The 23,351-nt window shown below is 44.9% G+C and overlaps 2 protein-coding genes across 4 annotated transcripts; both read left to right on the top strand.

Annotated features, from left to right (window-relative positions):
* Window positions 1–9: 9 nt before the first annotated feature.
* DENR (density regulated re-initiation and release factor) lies at window positions 10–6,814 on the top strand. 2 transcript variants are annotated; one of them, XM_059485082.1, is made up of 8 exons: window positions 10–311; window positions 1,351–1,465; window positions 2,175–2,194; window positions 2,310–2,394; window positions 3,001–3,090; window positions 5,079–5,195; window positions 5,671–5,810; window positions 6,445–6,814. In XM_059485082.1, the coding sequence occupies exons 2-8, from the start codon at window positions 1,360–1,362 to the stop codon at window positions 6,487–6,489; spliced, it is 603 nt and encodes a 200-aa protein (XP_059341065.1). In that variant the 5' UTR covers window positions 10–311; window positions 1,351–1,359; the 3' UTR covers window positions 6,490–6,814. The 2 variants fall into 2 exon arrangements, with proteins under 2 accessions (XP_059341065.1, XP_059341064.1); XM_059485081.1 differs by lacking the exon at window positions 10–311 and adding an exon at window positions 984–1,007.
* Window positions 6,815–8,005: 1,191 nt separating this feature from the next.
* On the top strand, window positions 8,006–21,386 carry CCDC62 (coiled-coil domain containing 62). 2 transcript variants are annotated; one of them, XM_059485079.1, is made up of 11 exons: window positions 8,006–8,161; window positions 8,445–8,637; window positions 9,211–9,377; window positions 9,652–9,753; window positions 10,038–10,209; window positions 10,295–10,396; window positions 11,361–11,449; window positions 12,184–12,284; window positions 16,640–16,808; window positions 17,433–17,552; window positions 21,197–21,386. In XM_059485079.1, exons 1-11 carry the CDS (start codon window positions 8,126–8,128, stop codon window positions 21,224–21,226), a joined length of 1,281 nt encoding a protein of 426 aa, XP_059341062.1. In that variant the 5' UTR covers window positions 8,006–8,125; the 3' UTR covers window positions 21,227–21,386. The 2 variants fall into 2 exon arrangements, with proteins under 2 accessions (XP_059341062.1, XP_059341063.1); XM_059485080.1 differs by lacking the exon at window positions 9,652–9,753.
* The last annotated feature ends 1,965 nt before the right edge of the window (window positions 21,387–23,351 follow it).

Genomic DNA, 23,351 nt, shown 5'->3' with positions numbered 1-23,351 from the left:
TCGCGAGACGGCGGCGCTGGGGCGGGCGCACGTGCGCGCGCGGTGAGGGACCGGGACCCGCCGCGGCCCGAGGGGCCTCCGGTAACACCGACACCGCCCCCGGCCCCCCCCGCCCCGCTCCGCTCAGCCCCCGCTCCGCTCAGCCCCCGCCGGGCGGCTCCCGCACGCGCCCGCTCCCTCTCCTCCGGAGCCGCGGCGCCGCCGCCGCCCCTCGCAGGGATCTCCCCGGTGCCTGTACCGAGCATCCTGCCGGCGCCCTCCGTGCCGTCAGCCCCGGCACCGCCCCGCCCTGCGAGCCCGCCCCTCCTCAGGTACCTGAACGGCATCCCCCGGCTGCCCCCATCCCCTCAGCTCCCTCATCCCCTCAGTTCTGCCCTCACGGATTCCCCCGCTCCCCTCCATCCCCTCAGCTCCCTCATCCCCTCAGTTCTGCCCTCACGGATTCCCCCGCTCCCCTCCATCCCCTCAGCTCCCTCATCCCCTCAGTTCTGCCCTCACGCATCCCCCCGTTCCCTCATCCCGCCGTGTCCGTGATCCCCGCCGTGTCCGGTGTCCCAGCACCATTCCCGACCCCCCCTCACTTCTGCCCCCGGACCAGCGGGCAGCCCCCGGGCCTCTGTGGGGTCTCACGAACACCCAGCACCTCACCTGTCCATCTGTCCCTGTCCCTCTGTCCTGAACCCACCTGAGCCTCGGGAATTTCCCTCAGCGCTCCTCGCTGCTCAGCACGGCTCGTACGACACCCCAAGCTCCCTCACACAGGTCCTGTCTGTTCCCACCGTCCTGGGGCGTTTCCTGTGTGTTCCAAACTCTTTCCTTGTTCACTTCTGTCATCTAAGTGCCTTGCTTGAAAACGTGTTTGTAAACCACTATTACATCCATTAGTGGCTTGACTTTGCTTTCCTTTTTTTGTGCTCTGTTTTTTTTTTTCCCAGTGTTCTTGGATCAGATTGTGGCTCTTCAGGCACTGATTTAAATGACCCTTTTCCTTTGCTAATATGCAAGAGGTACCTGCCCCCAGTGCCCCCACTGTTCGTGTGCCACTGATTTAACACGATATTTCACTGAGCTGTCCTTAACCCAGCATGTTCTCTAATTCCATGTGGGTTTCTGAAAGATTTTTCTTCATTTTGTGGCTTTTTGGCTTCTTTCCCCTTATGTGCTAGAACTCCAATACTGCTTGGTATCCTTTGTAGCAGTTTTCCCTATGTTTTCATTATTTTTGACTCCCATTTTCCTGTCCTTCTCTTTGACACTTGTCCCTATTTCCTCTGGGATTCTGGAGCTGGGGGGGCTGTGACTGACTCAGACCCAGGGCCTGGGTGCTGATTGTGTCCCCTGTCCCCACAGGTCGGTGACATGGCCACGGATGTGGCCGAGCCCGTGGTCCCTGAGTGCAGAGGGGACGGCAGGAGCGGAGCCAGGTCCGACGCTGATTATCCCCTGAGGGTGCTCTACTGTGGAGGCAAGTGCTGGGACAGGGACAGGAGTGGGACATCCCTGGGATAGGACTGGGAGCACGCATCCCTTCCTGCAGGAAGCCATTAGCACAGAAAAACTCTGAGCGTTAATATGATAGCAAGAAATGGAATACATTAAACTGCTATACTGTGTTTAGAAGTGTTCTTTATTCATTCTGTTTGTAGTTATATGGGTGAGATTTAAAGGGAAGTAAATTGTCTTGGCAGGTGTGTTTTAGATAGGAATGTCACTTTGCTTCAGGCTGGAAAACAGTAGGAACCAGCCCTGCACAGTTGGTTTGGCTGTCCCCTCTTTGGGACATTGGCAGCTCTTGGAGAAGGGAAAGCTGACCAAACCACCTGGTGCCTTGTTCAGTGTCTCCTTTGCCTCAGGTAGAAGTGATGTTTTGTTCTGTAGCTTTTCCCAACCTTGGGCTTCTCCTCCCCTTCCCTCAGTGACTGGCAGCTCTTGCTGTGGTGGTTTTACCCTAATGCAGAGCGTGTGAGCACAGGTCTAATGAGAGGGGAATTAAAATGTGGAGTGGCAACAATAAAGAAATGTTTTTGAGTCAGTGTGTGGTTATAACCAGAAGTTATGTAAGAACCCATCCCTGACTTTGAAACACCATTTGGAATTTAATTACTAAGGCTGTAAGTAAAAAGTAAAAAATTCCTTTTGTAATCTGTTCTTTTTTTCCCCCCTTCTTTCTCCAGTCTGTTCGTTGCCAACAGAGGTGAGTAATTTTTTGTTGTCCAAGTTTCCTTCTGTCCTATTATGCCCTGTATTGGTGTATTTGTGATGTATTTTTTCATTCCTCCACTAACAACATTCTTATATATTTTCTCTAGTACTGTGAATACATGCCTGATGTGACTAAATGCAGACAATGGTTAGAAAAGAATTTTCCAGATGAGTTTGCAAAACTTACAGTAGGTAAGAGTCTTTTCTATTTTCTAACTGATATGTGTCCTTGGATATATTTGGAAATATCTGTCCACTTCTTATCTCTTCCCTTTTCCTGCCGTATCATGTGAAAGTTAATGCTTTGGATGCTCTGAAATAGGTTTTATGATGTCAAAAAATACTAAATAATCAATTTGTAGTTTTATTAATAATATTTGGGATTTCTTAAGGTTCCTGCCATAAACATCTATGCACTTGTTTCCCATCAGAGTTAGTTTATTGGATTTTGTGTATTTCCAGTCTACAGTGGATGGCTGGAGGAAAGGTCATTTATAATAGGGAACTTATTTGTTTGCATTTGGAATTTCAGTATTAACATTATCATTAATTTCTGTCTCTCTGTGCAAGAGCCTTTATTGAAATTGTTGTTGTAGCTTGGAGCTGAGGCTTTTCTGGAGTCTAATTTGTACAAATACTGTAATGAAGATATAACATGCATCAGTCAAAAGGCTGCTGCACTAAGTTTAATGATTTTTCAAAATATCACTTTACTTACTCCCTGTTCCTGTAAGGCTGTGGGTGTTTGATCACTAATTTTATTCTTTTTTCCCCTCACTCCTTTCTGCTGCATTTTAGAAAATTCACCTAAACAGGAAGCTGGGGTTGGAGAAGGCCAAGGAAATGTGGGAGGAGGAGAAGAAGAGGAGAAGAAGAAGCAAAAGAGAGGCAAGGTCTAAATAGTTGATTGTGGTACTGATTTCAAAGCAGTTTGGGGCATCCCTCTCTCACCTGCTGGGCTGGAGCAGGGCACAAATTCCTTGCATTTTGGTGTATAGGAAATATATATGGAATATCTTCCTCCCTCTGGTCTGTGCCAATGAAATGTTGGACAGGAGGGACAGGCAGGGAGAGGTGACCTGCACCCTGTGCCCCACGGTTCCTGTCACCACTGTCACGCTCAGGGAGCAGCTCCTCCCCAGCTGGGATCAGCTGGCATTTCTCCCAGAATGCTGAGCCCTGTTGAGCAGCACTTTATGGGCTGCTTGCAGAGTGGAACAAAGGCTGCTCCCCTCTGGTAATGCCTCCTGACTCTGCTCTGCCTTTGTTCCTTCCACCTCTCTGCATTCACACAACAGGATTTGGTTTTGTGCTTTTAAATCTGTTACCTGTGTGTCCATCAGCAGCTGTGTCTCCTCCCAGCAGTGCTAATGAAAAACATTCTCTAAACTTTGGAAAACGTAAAGTTATGTGGAACAATTTAAACACACTTTTATCTTCAATCATTGGAGCTGTTTCTGCTGAATTAATTAACATGCTTTCCACCATAAATCAGAGTTCTGGAGCTGTTAATGTGTATTTGCCTCTGCAGTGTCAGTTCTGTGTAATGGTCCAGAAATTATGGCTAATACCCAGTAGTTTCATATTTTATGGCACATATATTTTTGTTTTATTTTTGGTATCTTGGTAACCAGTTTAATTTACCTTCTCAGCAGGCAATGTCTAGTGACAACAGTAATTCATGTTCTCTAACTTGGATGCTTTTCCCAGAGATTTCAGGACATTTTATTTCAACATTAATTTCTTGTGAGGGGTGGTCTGATTAGTTTTCAGTCTGGTATTTGGTTTTAAAATAAGAATTTAAAATATTTGGTGATTTTTCTCCTAGAATCCAAAGTTCCATGAAAACTTACAGCATGGGGGTTAAGTAGGATGGTGTAAGAGTGACCATAAGAGTGTGAGGGAAAACAAGCACGAACTTCATGAGACATTGCTGAAACTCACAGAAGGAAATTTAAGGCAGAAATTTACTGTCTAAAAATTATCAAACACCAGTTTATATTAAAACAGAATTAGAAGTGCTGCATGTTAGAAACAGAAACAGCCACGGGGGTTGGTTTACTTGTCATAAATTCTTTAGGTTTTCATGCTGAGAAGGCTCAGAAACATGAAACTGTGCTTACCCTGGAATAACATGGTGACTGTACACGAAGTTAGCTGAGATCTTAATCTGGCTTGAAGAATCCTAATGAGTGGAATGTGTATTTTGCATGCTTTGCTCTGACTCAGAAATGCCTGAAATGGGGAGTGTTCCCACAGGAGCAGGCAGGGGAAAGGTGGTGGTGTTAAATGCAGTGGGGTTGGGCTGCTCTGAGTGTGGGGTTGGCTCCTGGCTCACATTTCCCTGCCTGGTTCACTGTGGGGTCGTGCACAGGTGTCCAGAACTTGATCTGCTGTACAACCCAGCAGCCTGAGCAGAGCAAGACCTTGTGGCCTCAGGAATGGGCATGAGCAGCTTGCTTTGCCTCAGACACAAACCATCAGGATGTTAAAATAGTTGTGGAAAATATCAAAGAAAAATTTATTTCTAGAGTTCTGTAAATCTAGACCGAACACAGTGATTGGTAAGTGTGGGGAAAAGCCCTTTTTTGCTGATTGTATTGGTGGTCTGCTATGCAACCTGTGCTTGAATGCACATTTCACATGTATTTCCCATAATACTGGACTTAAATGTGGGATCTTTCTTAAATAATAGTCAATCTCAGACAATGTGCAAAATACATTTTTGTTTACCAACAGTGTTGGGGAGTTAACAGTTTCTTTGTTTATAAGGGCAAAGTCTTAGCTTGTATGCTTTTTTCTTTGATGAACTATGACATAATTAATCATGTAGCCTTTTATTAATTAATCATGTAACCTTTTGCTCTGTTTTAAAGGTGGAAGAGGTCAGATAAAACAGAAGAAGAAGACTGTACCACAGAAAGTTACGATAGCTAAAATTCCCAGAGCAAAGAAAAAATACGTCACGAGAGTGTGTGGCCTTGCCACATTTGGTGAGTTTGGGTTCTCCTGGTATTGGATGTGCCTGCCTTTACCCTCATCATAATTCTTCTGGTTGTTTTCCACTGGGGAATCTGCTTCCAGCTGTGAGATGGAAGTCCCAAGGTGCTTTTTTTTTAGCAGTTCCAAAGCTAAAAGTACACTGACTTTCCACAGGGATAAATTATTAAGGTACTTATTGCCTTAAAGACAAAGAAGGTTACAGGTTTTTTGAAACAGGGTGCAGACTCACCTCAAGAGAACATGTAGAGGACATTCAGCAATTTCTACCTTGAAGCATTTGTAGCTCAGCAGAGTCAGATGTTTTGGGTGTAAACAACAGACTTGGCTTTCAGTGGAAACTCTAGCAAAGCTTCAGCTGTGAAGTGCCACTACTTTTTCGAGTTAAAACAAGATTTTGGCTTTAATCTTGAGAAAATATTTTTAGGAAAACAACTGTACTTAAATTGTTCATTTTCCCCTGGGCAGAGATTGATCTGAAGGAAGCACAAAGGTTTTTTGCTCAGAAATTTTCCTGCGGTGCCTCAGTAACAGGAGAAGATGAAATCATCATTCAGGGGGACTTCACAGATGACATTATTGATGTCATCCAGGAGAAGTGGCCTGAGGTAATGAACCTTTCTTTCTCTCAGGTAGACACACACTTTTCCACATTAGCCTGTGATTTACCAATGATTTTGGACAAGGGATTCATCTTTGGCAGCACAGATTGGTGCACAAAAATAAAAGAGCAGTTGTTGCATTCCTACCCTACAGTGAGGGAGGCATGTCAGAATAAATGCAGCTGTCAAATATCTGTGCCTTCTTTGTGACCATTTCTTAACAGTGAGTGTCTTAAGTATTCTTACATTGCCATCCTATTTTTCAGCACCTCATAAAATATTGCAAAATTAAAACAAACAAAAAAGCCCCAAGCCCCACACATTTGTGCTTCAGAAGAGATCAGCCAGTGTGGGTTGGACTGAAATTTAAAGCTGAGAGTTGTATTTGCAAGGGCTTTCTCTGACTCTGCCTTTTCCTGGCATTTCCCAAGTGGAATTCTTTATGGTTTAAGTCCTTAGGGCTGTCTTTATTCCCAGCCCTGCAGGCTCAGCTGTGTCCTGGAAGCACGTGTCACTCACCCAGGGTTTACAGCAGGGGATCTGCAATGGGGCTCTTCACTTCTTTACATTTACAGGGTGTACATTGAAGGATGTAAAAAGAAAATACTTAATTTGCTGTGTTGTGGCTTTTTCTCCCTAGGTGGATGATGACAGCATTGAAGATCTTGGAGAAGTCAAGAAGTGATAGTGGAGGACTACCTTTATTTAATTATATGGTTATAAATGATATAGCAAAAGTGAGGCTTCTAAATCCATTTCCTCTGCAGTGAAACTGTGGAGAACCCATGTCCTTGGCATTCTCACTGTTCTGTATAGGCTGCTTGGTTTTCTTTTTTGTTTTTGGGGTTTTTTTTGTGATATTTGCCAAAGTTAAATTGGGGTTCTACCATGCTTAAGCATGAAGTAGATTTAAATAAAATTACTGTTCCTCACTGAATAGTTTCTAAGGTTTTTTACATCTGCTTTCCTCTACCTATCTTATGGGAAAATAAGAATTTAAGGCATTAAAAGTTTGTTTTCCATCTGCTGTCCTTTCTGCTGAGCTTAACTGAATAAGGCAAGTGGCTGATGTAGACACTTCTACGTCTCATTTACCTGAAGAGAATTTTAGAAATCAGAATGGAACAAACATTCTAAAGATTGGTTAGCAGTGAAAGAACAGTGAATCCTGAAGTGGTCATTCTACATCCCTGCCAACTGAATTATTTTATTAAGTGGAAACACTGAGAAATCTGTGAATATGACTTGGAAATTTATAGTATTTTCATAATTCCAAAGATCTAACCTGCTGGGCTTCTAGATAAGGCAGTTGTAATGGCTTTATGCTTTTAACCTGCAGCTCATTCAAGAGTGGTAGTAATGAACATAAATTAATAGTGAGCACTATTCCACAGGCCATGTTAGCAGAATTGGGGTGGGGTGCCAGCTCTGCTGTCTGTACTCCCACAAACAGCCTCGAGCATCGATTTGGTGCTTTTTGTTTCACTGTTCCATTTAATAACAATAAATGCTCCCTGGTGGCAGGGTCCTGGAAGTGACATGCTCCTGTCACTGCAGAGCCTCGGTGAGCTGAATGCCAAGGGGGTGATGTGTCAGACTCTCTGTTCCCTTCCTGTAAAGTTGCTTTTTTCAGTTATTTCTATTTATAAACCATGGGTGTGTCTGGAGGGATAACTCCATCCCTGTCGTTGGAAATAGCGTCTCTCAAGAGCTGCCTGCATCTCTACAGTCCTCCCATTTAACGCTGGACAGAGAAATTGCCTCCAACCCATAATATTCCGGCCTGGTTCTTACTCATCCCATATTAACAACAATTAATTATTAATTATCACAATTTTCTAGCAGCTCGATCCCCGGGGTGAGGAGGCGGCTGCGGGATTCGAACCCGGGGCTCCAGGAGTCGAACCGGCAGCCCCAGGATTCGAACCCGCGGTCCCTTCGCCGCGGGGGGCGGAGCTTCTTCCAACGGCGGGCGGGGCCGGGCGGTGCCGGTGTGTCGGGGGCGGCCGCGGGTAACCGGGGCTAACCGGGGGTCATGAGCGGGGCCGGAGGGCAGGGGAAGCCCATGGGCTTAGCAAGGGCCGCCCCAGCCGGGCGGGACAGCGGGGGAGCCCTGCCCGGGATCGGGGGTCGCTCCCCGGGGGTGGCAGCTCAGGGCCCCCCTCAGGCCCTGCGCCCCCGGCCCGTGCGCTCCAAGGCCGCTTGTGCTCCCTCAGGGCCGTGACGGGTGTGCGGCGGGGGAGCCTCCATGCTGAACGTGACATCCTTGAAGCCTTCCCGGCTCCACGAATGCCTGGCAGAGCTCTGGCCCCCAGTCCCCTATGAGTTCATCAGTACAGCGTTCTGCTTCGCCCCAGGTAAAAGATGAAAGTGCCGTTAACAATCGGCTCTATTTTCGGTAGGAGGGTGCTCACTGTGCTGCTGCCGGGTTGAGTCATGGACCGCAGGTGGTACCACCTCGTTCTGCAAAGGGCTTCAGTCAAGGGCCACAGGTGGTACCACGAGCATAAGGAACTTCTTGGAATGGTCTCTATTTATAAAAGAAACATAGCTCAACTAAAAATAGACCCCTCGAGTTTATTATGAGAGAATTTGTCACTTCCTTGTGTTGAAATGCATTCCATGTCTCACCTTTTGTAGGCATTTAGCCCCGATCACAAGAACAGCATCATTAGGAGGCAGAGACAGGAGCTCAAGCTTTTAATTTCAGAACTGAAAGATCGTGACAAGGAGCTCAATGACATGGTGGAAGTGCACGAGAGACACATCCAGGCCTGGGAAGATGATCGCCAAAAAATACTGACTTTAGCAGAACGATGCAGCGTGTTAACTAGTAAGTGCTGTGATGTAAAGAATGACATCTTGGTCTGTTAAATATCTCCAGGTGCTTCAACCCCTCCATAAGAGTTTTGCATTACATAAGGAACCATTTCCTACTCTTTTGCCTTAAATTGTATTGTTTCTCTGAGATCTAAACTTGCACACTGGTGCTGAAGTGATCTGATCTTGAAGGGGCTGTGATGATCTGACTCTTTCTTGTCTGAATGTGTGAATTGCTTCTGTGAATTCTTTAAAAAATAATCTAATTAAATAAATGTGGGGGAAGAGAAAAATGTGCAGCATGCTGGTGATTTACAGAGCCCTGTGCCCCGAGGCTCTGCTGCACAGCTCTGAACAAACACAAAACACCTGGTGGCTCTGAACAGTCTCAGTTCCTGCAGTTCATGCAGTTCCTGTTCCATCTGACCTGGGCACCCAGGGAATCCTCCTTCAGAGCAACATAAGAATCCAGATCTGAGTTGTGTGATTTTAAAACACTAGGTGGAATTATTTCTGAGAGTTAAGAAATTGCATGACAGCCTCTGAGCTCTTTTCTCACATATAACTTTGTCTCCTTTCTTTTCAGGTGAGCTGAATGAGAGAAATGCCATTATAAAATCACTGACCAAAAAGTTAAAGTTATTAGAATCCCAGCATAATGACAGTAAGATAACACTCGAAAGCACACAACAGAAGTTTAAAGAGCTCACTCAAAAAGTCACAGATTCATCTGTTCACTGCCAGGCTCTGGAGGTAGGGGTTGAGTGATGGTCTGGTTTTGTAATCCATGCATTTACAGGGTGCCTGTGATGAACTGTAACATTCCAAAACTGAGACATGTAGTTAAGACCCTTTATCACAAACAAGTTGGGGAGCAATTTTTATTCCAGTCCTCTTTTCTCCAGTTTGCTCAGGATCCCGCATTGCCACTCACAATGTTTAAATAACGTTGTGGACGCGTTTACTGGGAAAAAATGAAATCTTTGAATCACTGAAGTAATGGCTGATACTTATTTCTGTTCACTAGGAGAAAAATCAGAGTCTCCACTGCTCAGTTTTGGAACTGTCAGCTAAAACAGGCCAGCTGCAGGCCAGGGAGCAGGAGCTTCTCTCTATGCTTCAGATGAAGGTAACATCTGTAACATCTGCCAGCTCCTGGGCACTAAATCTGACTGCCACAAGGCTTCTGTCCCTGGTGATCTCACTCATGGTTAATTCTTAGGCTTGTTTGAGAAGGGAAAAATGATCAGCAATAAACTGCTTTGTTTTCATAAACAAGCTTGCTTCCAAGATTTAATTTGGTGGGTTTTTTCCTCAAAATCTCAGAAGGAAGTTGGGGATCACTTTACTGTTGTTTTGTCCAAACCCATCCATGATATTAAAAATTAGATTTCATTGTGTTTCCTATTTCAGGACAAGGCCTTAATTGAAACAACTGATCAGATTACTGAGGTCACCTCTAAATTTAAAACCCTGGAGAATGCCCTGCGTACAGCAAAGCTGGATGAATTCACTCGCAACAGGGAGCACCAGGACCTCAAGGTGACACTCAACGATGTCATGAGCCAAGTAAATAAGATGAAAGGTAAATGTTTCTGCTGGGCACCTAATTTAGTGTAGGGCAGCACAATTCCTGTTCACTCTGGGAAATGCTACATTTTGTTTTGCAGACATCCTCTCTGAAAAGATGAAAGAGAGCAGCAAGAACCAGGAAGAAATCAGTCACCTGAAACAGGAAAATGGCTGCTTGAGGAGTGAGCTCATCCTGGCAGGTGAGGGTGGGCAGTTGGCCTTTCATGCCTTGGCTTTCAACATTTCAGAGACTTCTGGGCAGCAATTCACTGAGATCTGTGAAGGAGGTAGCTTGTTACCTGCAGTTTAATAAAAGTATATCCCTGGTGTGCCATTCTTCTGTGGAAGCAATATCTGGGCCTCCTGCAGGGACATTTTATAAGATCTTGTGAAAGCACAAAGTTCACCAAAGTGATTACACAGGGAGGAGTGAGTGGCTCAGGGGACTCTCCTGAAAATGTTGAGACTTTCTCTTCTCTCTTATTTTCTTTAGGCGATGGCTTTGGTTTAGGCTGGTTTAATATGCAGGCCTTGGTAAACTGCATCTTGCTCTCCATGATACCTTTGGTTTTGGGTGGAAGAACATCTGGTGGATAGGAAAGGTCACTGCAATATTCTTGGGGACAACCACAGAGACCTTGAAAGATTAGGTGGCCAAAGGTGTCCTCTGCTGTCAGATAATTTCCTTGCCTATCATTTTTAGTCTGCTGTTTGACCTTTGTCAGATACTGATGCCATGTCTCATTATTTTAAAACCAATAAAATTGGGAGTTGTTTTGCTGCACTTCTCTCTACATGCATGAATTAAAATTAACTAACTGAATTTCCTTTATGCTTTCCTCTTTTTTTTTTTTTTTCTCTTTCCCTTTTCTTTTTTCCTTTCTAAAAACATTAAATAAATCAGTGAGTGAAGCACAGTATTGCTACTAGTAAAATGAAGCCAGGTGCTGAGGGAAAGAACAAGGAAAATACTTGAATTTTTGTTTTCTTGTGGGTTTTGTGCTCATTTTATCTGGAGGAGAAACAGGTCCCATTGATCTTAGGAAAATGCTTTTGGTTTGTTTCAGTACCACCTCCTACTGCTGCAGACACAGCATTAGCAATGCACTGACTTTGTGTCTGTTCACCTGAAGTAATAAAAACAATTATTATCTTTCGAAACAGTGGAAGAAGCCCAGAGAAAGGATCAACTTTTTCAGTTTGCCAAGTCGAAGCAAGTGCGGATTGAGAGGGAATTGTCCAGTTTGCGACAGGTACAGCCCCGGTTGTGTTCCTGCTCGAGGTCAGAGGAGCATTTGCAGGAACATCAGACCTGTGTGGAGCACTGTAAAAAAGTTAGATCTACATAGTATTCATTAAGGAACAAAAATCTGTTTGTGCCTTGCTGAGATCCCTGTAGAATGTTGATTTATTTCATTTGAGTGACATGAAGGGCAGCAGGTTTGGGACCACACGCCTGCCCAAGGTGAGCTCAGCACAGTAAGGGACACAGTGTCCTGGCAGGTCTGTTTTTCACAACCTAGACCCTGTGTGTTCACCTGCTCTCAGCTGAGGTTCTCAAACCATGTTCCATTTTTTAATTGCAAATAATTGATGGGTAGTTACCTTCTCCATTAGCCTCACAAAAAATCCCCTGCAGTCCAAGCCAAATCCCATGATCATCACCCATGTCCTGTAATTCTGTAGCTGTGAACAACATTATAACAACACGTATTAAATATCAGGTAACAGTAATGATATTTTATTTATTGTTCAGTGTTCCACCTTAGAAGAATATTCTAATCTTCAAATAGAAATTCTGTTTATTGCTGCAAACCATTATTTTCCTAAATATATGCAGAGATGATCTCTTAGATTTGGAAGTCTTTGTCAATAATTTGACTACAGGCATTGATTTATAAAAACATTTTGAGGATGTTTTTGGTACTACCTGGTGATGATTTCCTGCGCCCAGACATTCACCAGTGCCCCTCACTGCCTCTGACAGGTCTGTGTGAAACAGCAGCGGGACTTGCACTTCCTCCATGTCAACTTTGATAGCTCTCAGGAATCCAGGCAAAAACTTGAAAATGCATCGAGTGGAAAGAGGTAAAGACATTTTAAAATTTTTTTTTCTTAAATAGTTTGTCCTCAAAGAGAGACTTCACTGTTGAGCCCCAGCTAACATCCTAGCAGGGGTGTGTGCTGGGCCAGGATGGCTTTGCTGGACTCGACCACAAACATGCAGTGAAGCTGTCAATACCTTGTGTTTTATTTGGTCAGGAGAGACCATGGGCATCAGGCACAGAGCAAGTGTTGTAGCAGGCCAGACAGCTCATGATTTTTTTTAGAAAGTGAAATAGTCTGGTGGTTGGGGTGTTAACCTGGCTTCCTACTGCTTTTATTTAAAAAGCAAAGTTTGTTTTAGGAAGTAAACTTAGAGAATTGGTGCACACCCTGGAGGTTCAGCCAGAATCACCATACTGTGATTATAACATGAGGGAACTCTCAGACTGGTTTTGAAAAGCAACAGCCAAATCTGGGCAGATTTTCTGTGGGGTTTTGGCAGGGTACAGCTGCCTGGTGGTGTGTGAGCTGCTGCAGAACCCTGGCAGAGCCTGTGTTCTGTAGAGCTTTAGGAGTGCACTTGGGGATGCTCTTTACCTGCAGTGTTTCTGACTTGTTTTTGTCGTGCCGTTGTAGCTCAGGGGCCACATTCTCTGCCTCTGAAAGCCCCAGCAGCAAGACAGACAAGGGTAGGACTGAGGGCAGCCACGGGATGTGCGAGGAGTGTGGAACTGCACCAGTTCCAGCAAGTAGGGTAAAAGCCACCCCTGAGATGTGTGAAGTAGATAATAGACAGTTACTGAATGCTTCAGACTTGGAAACTGCCTCAGCGTTGTTAAACCACTGTCAAAAGGCTGTGAAAGGCTTGGCCCTGCCTGTGGAAGAAGGAGAAAAGCAGGATGTTACATCAAGCTTTGATGAGCTAGACAGTGAAAAAATTCATGAGGTAAACAACACGAGGCCATTGAGAAACAGGGAAATTGGAGAGAATGAAGTGAAAAGCAGAGACCAAAAAACCTTTGAGGTGTCTTTGCCTTCGTATGATCGTTGGCTTAAAATCAAATCTCGTGTAGATTTGCAAAGCACTTTAATCCAGAGCAGCACCACGTCTGACAAAACTGATAATGGAAACAAAACCTGGGAAGAGAGATCTGACACTGAGTCTGGCCAAAAAAGCACAGAGACTCCTGCCACTTGCAAGTCTGACTCTGAGTCCAGTATTAGTAACTTCATTTTAATTAAAGACACACAGTGGAAGCCACTCTCAGATCTGGAATGGCTGGAGATTTTCAAGCCCAAAAAGAGAGATGGAAATACAAGCCGTGGAAGAGATTACAGCTGTTTGGAGACTGCACAAGAGATGAAATGTACCTGCTCACAAAGGTTATGAGTTTGTTGCCTTTAAGAAATAAGCATAAGCTAGACTATATAGAAATTTAGGTGTATAAGCTCTCAGTATTAGCTCAAGCTATGTTTAGAGTAACTGCTGTTTTAAATTTAGTTTTTCGACCTGAAAAGTAACAAATTTAAAATAAAAATAGCTCTTAAAGTATCATGATTCTATTTTTATGCATTTATTTTTTTTTCTTCTCTCTTATCCCCAAGAGCTGTGTGGGCAGGATAAGCTGCAATACCATATAACTTAGCCAAATAAACTAATTGAGAAAATCTTTAAGATTTTTTGAAATCCCAGGTGTTGCTCATAACTCTGATGGGTAAAATATGTTCTGATCAGAGCTGGACTTGTACAGTGATGTTTTCTGTGAGGCAAGAAACAGATGCAGGTTTTGTGTGATGCTTTAGTGACTGTGTTACTTCTATTGAGAAATCACATCTTGGCTGGGCAGGAATGTAGGGCACAGCTCTGAGCACAGGCTGCTGCCTCTGGCAGGGCAAGAAATGAGATGGCAAGATTTAAAGGACAGCAATCTGTCCACTCTCCAGCTCGTGGGACTCTATCCTTCTGTTTGTGCTGTGGGGGGAGAAGGACATGTGGTTGGGGACAAGCAGGATGAGGTTCCTAATGCTGAGAAGTGTCACAAGAAGACCCAGGTGCCTCAGTGATGTTGGAATGTCTCTGAGATAAAAAACCTGCTCTGCATTTACAGAAGTGGCTTTGTGCCTGCATGAGCAAAGGCATTCAGAGCTGGGACTTGCTGTGGATATGTTGTGTTGGTTCCCCTATTTCTGTTCAAAAAATTGATTTACCCAGCTCTATTTTAGAAGGATTTCTGAAGTTTCACAGCAATTTCATAGCTGCTTTCTAGCCAGAGGAGAGGAGCCTTCCAGCTGGTGGTTCGACAAGCACAGTAAATGAACAGCTGTTTAAACCTGCTCACAGTGTTTGCCAGCAAGCCTGCCCAGCATCCAAACAGATTAATGTTATGGAATGGGAAGATCTGATGTATGGGTGCTTTCATTCTGTGTGGCTTTTGAAACAGAAATATTGTAGGAATTGTTGCTGCAGTGAGACAGACCTGTTCAGAAACAAGGTGAATGGGCAGCCACTGAAAAAGAATGCTGGCCTGGCACATTCCCATGTGCCTTAGCTGAGCTTCACTCTCCATGTGGGCTCTCTCTAATTTCCACTGCCTATAAATCATTGGAAAGACTCCACTCCCCTTCTGCCTACCCTGACCTTCCTTATCAGCTCCCCAGCAGCACCAGTGACACACTGCCATCTCTAAATCCCTTTTGAGGCTACGTCATGAAAGCTGCTTTCACTTTTTGTCTTGCCCTATTTGTGTTGTCCTTGAGTGAATTTTAAGGGGGAAAGGAACAAATTCAACCTGGGCAGTGCAGCTAGAAGGTATCCTCCAGGTAGGGGGCAGCTGTGCTACCCATCTGGGATTTGCTGCTGAGCTCTCCACTTTTCTTGATGGCCACATTTGGTGCTGGGGCCCTGCTAATTGGAGATGGATTGGCTCAGTGCAAATCCCTGACTGTCTGCTCTCCAGCCTCTGCTGACTCGGACTTGGCAGGCAATAAATCCTCACCCTACATGGGAGGAAGGCAGGAGCATTGCTTCTGTGAAGGGGTTAATGGCACAGACCAGCACAACATTCCTCCTGGGACTTGGATCTGGATCCTCCAGTTTTCCATTGCTGCTTTCAGAGTGCTGATGATGTAGTTTGTGTTTAGGGAAGGGTGCTGGCACCTCCCTGTCATCCCAGCAAATATTTTTGCCATGAGTTCCTGAGTTCTGGAACAGCCAACAAGGAGGCTGTTAACAGTCAAATGCCTTCCCCAATGGCAGAGGGGATTGTGAAATCCCAGAGTGCAGGAATCATTTCTGTGTGCTCTGACTGGGTGACTTCATTTATGTTGGGCCAACATTTGCTGCCTTTGGATTTTTATCTCAATTCTCATTTTACAGATGGAGCATCAGCAGGTACTTGTTGAGTCTGCCTGGGCTGGACTAAACCACCCATTCCTGAGCCATTTCCCTGCCTCACAATCAAACCTGTGTCCCCTTCCTTTCCAACCTGAGTGTTTTCCCTGCTCATCTCATCTCCTCACATCCCTGTTCCAGGCTTGTTCCCTCACATTTCCACAGAACCTTTCCTTGTCAGAAACACAGATATGAGCTTTTCTCTCTTAAAAGAGAGCCTGTTTTATCCCAGTGTTTTATGGGAGAAGTGAAATGGGACACAGCAGACACTCATGAGCTGGCAGCTTTCATGAGGGCTTTTTCCTAGATTGAATGTCAGTTAAAATGCACCTATTTTTAACAGTCTTGCCAGGCATGGAATGCACTGTTACACCAAATTAAGTATCTAAAGAGTATCTACTGAAATGTCATCAATTCAAAGAGAATATTTGCTTTAAAATACACATCTTTTTTCATTGTTTGCCAGTCCAGGCAGGGCTAGCACTCTGCTTCTGTCATGTTCAGAAGTTGATTAATGTGGTTTGCTTCTATATTTAAAAATAAATAAATCCAAGCCTCTTTGGGAAAGCTCTCCTGTGATCTCTGACATGAGATGACTGTAAAACTGTGAAATTCCTTTGAAAGGTACACCTACAAATGTGAATTTGCCTAATGGTTGATTAGAACCAAAAGGATTTGGGTGTGAGAAGGGAGTGAGTAGCAGAAATTGGGAAGAACAAAGTTTTGTCTTTTGTGTGCTCTTTCAAGGTTAAATACACACTCAAACACTTGGTCATGGAGCTGGTTGGGACTGGTTGAAAGTCAAACCCTGGTCCTCAGAGGATGAAAGTGATCCAGGGGAGCTGTTAAACATTGGAATGCTCTTAGGAGCAGGGTAATCTCCCAAGCTTCTTGCTTTGCTTGGCCCAGGGCCCACAGTTATTTATGTTGTGCCATGATTTCCCCTTGAAAGTTTAAAAAGGATGGTGATGCTGCTTCTGCCAATGTCTTAATTTTTTTTTAACAGTGAAGAAAGCGTGGATCTGGATTCCCTCCGCTTGGCTTCTCCTCTCTCGGCATCCTCTGAGAAGAGCAACAAGACTCAAAGTTCTGGGAAATTATCTGATTTGGATTCCCCTCTGGACATCAATGACCTGGCAGTGACCAAACCAACAAAGAGATACTGCATGAACACAGTCAGTACCTTATTGCACAATGTCCTTGACTGATTTTGAGGGGAATTATGGGCAATTATGACTGATGGTAGGAATGCAAATGTCTCCAGGCATGGAACAACTGGGGACTCAAATGGTGAGACAGCAGGCTAATGGCAAAGGTGATAACATATTTTTTTAAAAACAGCTCCTAGTTGCCTCAATATGTCTTGGACAACATAGGTATAAATGAGTTTTTAAAAAAAATTAATAAATTTTTAGAATTAAAAGCTTGAGGAAAATGCCAGCTAATTGGTAATTCCACTAAATATCTGGGTACACGTGGATGCAGTTATCAGAAGCTATTGGACATGGTTTCTTCCCTGTTCTGCTTCTCTTTCTCATTTATTCTCCCCTCTATCCTTGAAGCACCTCTCTTGTGAGTGCTTAATACACCTGCATGTGGAAATCTGTTTGAAATGGCACTAGGAGAGAGCTCTGTGTTTATCAGAAACACCAGCAGTTAGACACAGTCTGTTACTTTGCAGTGCTTTGAACAGAAACATTTCCAAATCAAAATGCTGATTCTTGGTGCATTATAATCCATTGAAATCCTCCAAAAAAAAGATCCTTCCCTAACTCTGGCTCCCTGTGTGTGTCCTGCAGGACACCAGTTCCCTGTTCTGGAAGCTGGAGCGCTCGTTGGCCCAGTCCCGACAGATGCTGACTGATCTGGAGCTCAGCCTTCTCCACACAAGCATTCCCAACACCACCAACAAGAACAAGGTACAGATTGCTCTCCCAGGACGAGGGTGGGGTCTCAGGGATGCTGATTGGGAACATCCTTTCCCTTATGCTGGGCTTGCACTGCATTAGCAAAGCATGAGGAGGATGTTGGTTATGAAGAGACACTTCCTGCATGCCTTAGTGCTTGAATTTTTTATAGGATTCTGTTTGGCTGCTCAAGGTCATGACAGGATTTGACTCCTGCATTTGTCTGAACAGATGGAAGGCAGAAGTCATTTTGGGGCAAGCTGTAGGAGGTCTAGAAAAAAGTGAGCACTGGTTCTTTCTGACCTGAGACAAATTAGGTGATTTCTCAGGCTCAGCACACACTCACTGCTCTGCTGTCCCAGAGACTCTCAGTCAGAACTGGTTTATTATAATATTCATGGAAAGGAGGGCAGTATAGGGAATATATAGGATACTTTGGTGTGAATTTAAACCAGAAGCTCAGCTTCAAGAAAGGCAGAGTTCTTGTGGGTTGGTAGTTTTAGCTCCTTCATTGCAGGGTCAGAGACTATATTCAGTGGTCAAAGAAAAGAACCTGTATGTAGCTGTCATAGCAGTTTATTTTATGAGCACAAGTGCTGATAAAGTTCCTGTTGAGTATTTGGGCAGCAGAAGTAATCAGAGAAAGGGTCACTTGTTTGGTGGGTAAATATCCATAAGAATTTCTATCTTGTTTGACAAGGACATTGTACCTTTTGTCTCCAGCAATGGGCACACTTGTGCTGGTGTATATCCCAAAGGGAGGATTTAGGCTCCTGGTTTCAGAGCAGTGCTGAACCCTCATCTTCATCCTCACACGTTTCACCTCCCTGTAAAAAGTTGCACTTCTTTTAGCCTCAGATGAACCTGGCCAGAAGAACATTGCTGTAAGGAGCAGACAAAGCCATTTTTATAACATTCACAACCATAAACCCTTCGCTGTGCTGGGCCTGACTGGAAAGGTTGTGTGCCAGCCTTTGCAGAAACTGAAAGGATATTTTGTTCAGAAGTTCCTCTGCAGGATTTCATTCAGTGGCAAAGACAGCAGCAGTTTAGTCTTTTGCAAAGCCTCCTGAGTAGGAGGATTCCTGAAAAGCTCCCTGCACACAGGGCTTGCTTGTGGCTCTTGCCCAGCCCCATCAGCTGTCTGGCTCCTGCTCACTGCTTGGCACGTCACAGCTCAGCTCCTCTGTCTGCCATGACTCTGCTTTAGGATCTGATGCTGCATTTTTGAGCTTGGAAATTGGCTTCTCCTTCAGCTTTAGTGGGTAGAAAATGAAGCAAACTCATGTGCAGTGGCGGGAGCAGATCCTGAGCCACATCTGTGCAACTTTGATCTCCTTTCAGAGCAGTTCTGGGCAAAAACTCGTCAAGCATGTTTGAGTTAATGTATGCAGGCCAGCTAACCTGTGCTGAAAACCAGGCTCACCTGGGGCTGTTCTAAACTGAGCTTTAGAATGGAATAAATATGAGATACAGCCTTAGGAATTGAATCAGGGGGAAGTGGCACATGTTGGATTCTGTGCCCTGCTGCGGTGCGGAGGAGAAGGGGGAATTAAGAACTGTACCCCTGCTGCTCAGCAGCTTGAACCTGGCAGCTCTGGAAATTTTATTCTCTGAGTCCTTTGATTTCCATGTGATGTTTTTACATTACAATAGAAACAACAGAACTCTTCACAGAAGCCAGTTACCTGCTGCAGAAGAAAGAGATGCTAAGTTTCTTTTTTTTTTTTGTGATGTTCCCTGAGCATGAAAGTGTTTTCAGCTTGATCTTTTTTTGTTTGCTTCCCTCTTTATAAATGCATCTGCAGTATTAATACCCTTTATGGATTTTTGAGATGGGCCTAGCACAGGATTCTAAGTGCATTTCCAATAAAACTCTTGTGAGTACTGTAACAGCAAACAGATATTAAGTCAAGTAGTTCCTTCAGCCAAATAATTAAACTTTTGTGAAGGGTGTTCCTCATCCTCAGGGCAGTCAGATCTCACAGCTTCATTCCCCAGTACCTGCACTCTCCTTATTGTAGTTAAAACCCTTCTGTGTGTTACAGATAACAGGATCAAGGATGTGAACATTGTTGAATGAGAGATTGGGAAGGTTTTTCCAGTGCCAAGGCCAAGGGCTGTTTTAGGATACTGTTCCTGGGCTCAGAGCCCCAAAAGTAGAATGTATTGAATAGAGCTGTTTCAGAACATCTAAAGCAGCCTTGCCCACAGCAGATTGTTTTTTTTCTTTTTGAATCAGGAAATTTCTCACTCTCTGATTATTTGTTCTCCTATTGTGGATTGGATGCTTGCAGTAGGCACCACCTTGTCTGGTTCTGAGGACAAAAGAGTAACCAGATATGGTTAAAATCCTGAATACCACATGAAACTGAATAAGAACCAGCAACAATGAGGACAGGAACTGGCAAAAAAAAAAAAAAAAAAGGAAGAAGAAAATAAATCTCCCAGTGCTGACACAGCCCAAGCTGGTGCCTGCAAAGGGAGGTTACCCCACAGGCAGCTGGGGCTGACACTGTGTGACAGGATCAGCCTCCATCCCGTGGGGAGCTGGTGCTCAATTCTGGGATATCCCAGCTGCAGTCCCTGGCTGGTTGTGCCCTGGGCAGGGGAGTCAGCCTGGTTTGTGTTCTGCTGGCTCTGCATTAGCCTGGAGACACTGAGACTGCTCTGAGAGCCATGGGACTGCAGCTGAGGGGGCACCTGGGGAGATGGGTGCTGAGCAGCTGCAATGCCAAACCTCCCTGTGCACTGAGAGAGCTCTTCTGTTCCTGAGCAGCCCTGAGATAAAAGCAGCCTGGGGTTTTATAGGTGAAGCCAGCACTGTGCCTTGCATCCTGAAACCACTGATGTTACAAAGCTTCAGGAGCAAATCCCCAAAAGTGCTGAGCCCCGTGCTGAGGCAGCAGAGTGGGGCTGCACGCTGAGCCTACAGAAATAATCACATTTGCCTCAAGTGAGAAAGAGCTGGTGCAACAAACACACCACAATCCACTGTAGATCCATGACAGGCGTGAGGGGCTCTCCAAGTCACTGGCTAATGCATAATTCTCATTTTCTTTCTGTGTTAAAGGGCACTGAATCACCGTGATCAGTTAGATCTGAAGCAGAGCAGGTCCAGAAATAACCAAACATTTGTGCAGTTTCATATACAGAAGTGATTGAATTGATTTTGGTTGTGTTTGTTTGGTTTTAAATTGCTTTGAAACTCATTTGAGGGCAGGTGCACTGACAAACATCAGGGCAATTTCCTCCCTAGCTGCCAATGATTTAGCCATTCTCATCAGTCAGTTGTTTTGCCTCTAGAGAGAGGTTGGCTGGGGGAGAGTGAAGAACTCAGGAGGAAAGCAGTGAGGAGAAGGCTATTTTCAGTTTTGGACACCATGTGCCAGTGCTCATAAATGGTGACTCAGTGGCTGGGCTGGGGCACAAAGATCACTCCTTTCCTGAAAGCCAACTGGAAAGGTTTTTTATTTCCCAACATCCCTTTCTGTGGAGTATTTTGTTTACCTTTACCTCTTTATATTTTACTCCATGTTCTTATTCTGTTCACAGTGTGAAAATTTGTGTAGTAAATTCACACAAGTGTGGTTGCTTCAGATATTTCAGAAGAAATGTTCCTGCTTTTTAATAAAAATCTTTTCCATTTTCTGCAGAGGAAGAAGTTGGTTCCAACACAGAGGTAATTGTGAGGACTGAAGACATTGACCCAGCAGATATAATGGAAAGTTACCTCATTTTTTTTTCCCTTGGTCCTCTTGAGTGTTTGAAAGACCCACAAGTGGCAAGAAGATCTGACTCTGCAGGAATGTATTTTATCTTGAAATAAAACACAGAATTATGCCAAGATTAACAGAGCTATTTTTATAGCTGAGAGCTCAGGTTAAACACCAGTTTGTTTTTTAAAAGTCTGAAGTGTGTAATTGTTGCAACATCGGAACTATTTTTCTTTTTTTTTTTTTTTATGGTGGCTCAGAAATATTTATAGAGTATGACACAGCCAAGCATTCTCCTTTTTTTTTTTTTTTTTATAGCACATTGTTTTTGTTCTGGATTTCTTGCCTTGTAGAGAGAGATGAATAATGTTTATAGGAAGTTCCCAATTAGTGTTGCAAGCAGGAACTGCCTCCGATGTTGCTGAAATGGGAGAGCTGTCACCCACAAGATGGGCACAACTTTCCATACTCAGGAGCTGGTTTTTCCCAAAATGTTTATGGGATCAGGTGTGTATGGCCTCTGTTTGCACTGTAGAGGTAGCCAAGTATGATGTGACCTTTTTTTTAGCATTTCAACTGGATTTATGTTTGCTGATTGGGCAAGATGTGCTGTTATCACAACCTGAACTTGCTTTTTAACGAAGAGATCAAATAAGCTGATAGAGGTGATACTTTGCTGTGTCTCTCTTGCCCATTTAACACATTTAGCACTTGATTTCTGACATTTCTCAGCACAGACACGAGTGGGCTGCCCAGTCCTGTGTGGGTTGGGAGCACTTTGGGACACCAGTGCCCCTCCCACAGCCCTGTGCCAGCGTTTTTCCTGCTGGGGGAGCCAAGGGTGGGAGTTTCTGCTCCATCCACTGCCACCAGTTATTGCAGAGAAACACAACACTCTGTGGATTCCCCTTGTTAACTCTTTCATTTCATTTTCTGCTTTCTCTTTAATTACTCCAGTGACAGCCTTTCCTGCAGGTATTAATGGCCCCAGAATGAGGCCAGTTCTGATGGGAGCTGCTGTTCTCCTGACTCTCTCCCTGCCTGCTCACCAGTGTAACCCACAGGGAAGCTCAGCTGCTCCAGCTCTTTCCAGGTTTCCTCAAGCCTTTACAGTGCGTTTATTCCTCTACCTGCACAGAACCTTCTCAGGCTCCATCCTCACAATCTCCTGCTCTGGGTATGAAAAGAATTCCCCCTAAAAAGCCAATGATGACAATGCCATGATGCTCACCCTGAAGCTGTGCAGCAGCTACACAGAGAAATTGGTGCAACTTCCAAGCAGCAGCTGCATTTAAATGGTTTTGAGGTTATGGGATGAACTCACTGAGTTTAAACCCCTGGAGAGTTTAAAATGATGACTTTAAAATCAATATAGAAAACTGAGCTCAAGTGATGCATCAAGGATCTGCAGAGCCTTAGGATTTTGTGTCGGGGCTGCCCTGGATTTGTGGAATGGGAAGAAGGGAAATAACTGGGTTAATTTATTCAGCACTAAGTGACTTAAAACCCAGCTGCATTATTGACCGCACTCTGATGCTCGAATGGAAACGCTTCAAACTCGGTGCCTTAATTCTGGAAGCAGCTCAAATACTCCAGGGAGCCCTTTGCTATTGTATCCTTGCCTTGAATTATTATTTAAAGACAACAAAGCTTCTGTTCAGCCACGGCCTTTCCGCAGGGTGGATGCGAGCTCCGGTCATTGACTTTGGGAACGGGAATTGGTGTTGGAGCCCCGGGGCTCAGAACGAGCTGCGTGCGAGTGCGGTGGCAGAGGGGTGAAGATGTGACCGCCGTTCCTGGCGTTTCCTGAGCTGGGGAATCACCTCGGTGCGGGGTCCGCTAAGAGACGTGTCCCCGCTCCGTGTCTGTGTCCCCTCCCCCGTCCCCGCTCGGTGTCCCCGCTCCGTGTCCCCTTCCTGTGTCCCCTCTCTGTGTCCGTGTCCCCTCCCGTGTCCCCTTTCTGTGTCCGTGTCCCCTCCCGTGTCCCCTCCCGTGTCCCCTCCCGTGTGCCCTCCCGTGTCCCCTCCCGTGTCCCCTCCCGTGTGCCCCGGCGCTGTGCGGTCCCACCTGCCCGCGGAGGGAGCGCCGCTCGCTG

The sequence above is a fragment of the Ammospiza nelsoni genome, chromosome 18 (assembly GCF_027579445.1).
Source record: "Ammospiza nelsoni isolate bAmmNel1 chromosome 18, bAmmNel1.pri, whole genome shotgun sequence".
In the NCBI taxonomy this organism is placed as follows: Eukaryota; Metazoa; Chordata; class Aves; order Passeriformes; family Passerellidae; genus Ammospiza; species Ammospiza nelsoni.
The sequence above is the reverse complement of the archived record's forward strand: the minus strand, read 5'-3'. Positions and strand labels throughout refer to the sequence as shown.

Bases quoted from the DNA above. Each gene is read 5' to 3' on its own strand.
- DENR (XM_059485081.1), top strand. The intron at 1,466-2,174 runs GCAAGTGCTGGG...TTCTTTCTCCAG, and splicing joins GAGGGTGCTCTACTGTGGAG to TCTGTTCGTTGCCAACAGAG. The intron at 5,811-6,444 runs GTAATGAACCTT...TTTTCTCCCTAG, and splicing joins TCCAGGAGAAGTGGCCTGAG to GTGGATGATGACAGCATTGA.
- CCDC62 (XM_059485079.1), top strand. From the start codon at position 8,126: ATGAGTTCATCAGTACAGCGTTCTGCTTCGCCCCAG. The intron at 9,378-9,651 runs GTAGGGGTTGAG...TCTGTTCACTAG, and splicing joins TTCACTGCCAGGCTCTGGAG to GAGAAAAATCAGAGTCTCCA. The intron at 12,285-16,639 runs GTAAAGACATTT...TTTTTTTAACAG, and splicing joins AATGCATCGAGTGGAAAGAG to TGAAGAAAGCGTGGATCTGG.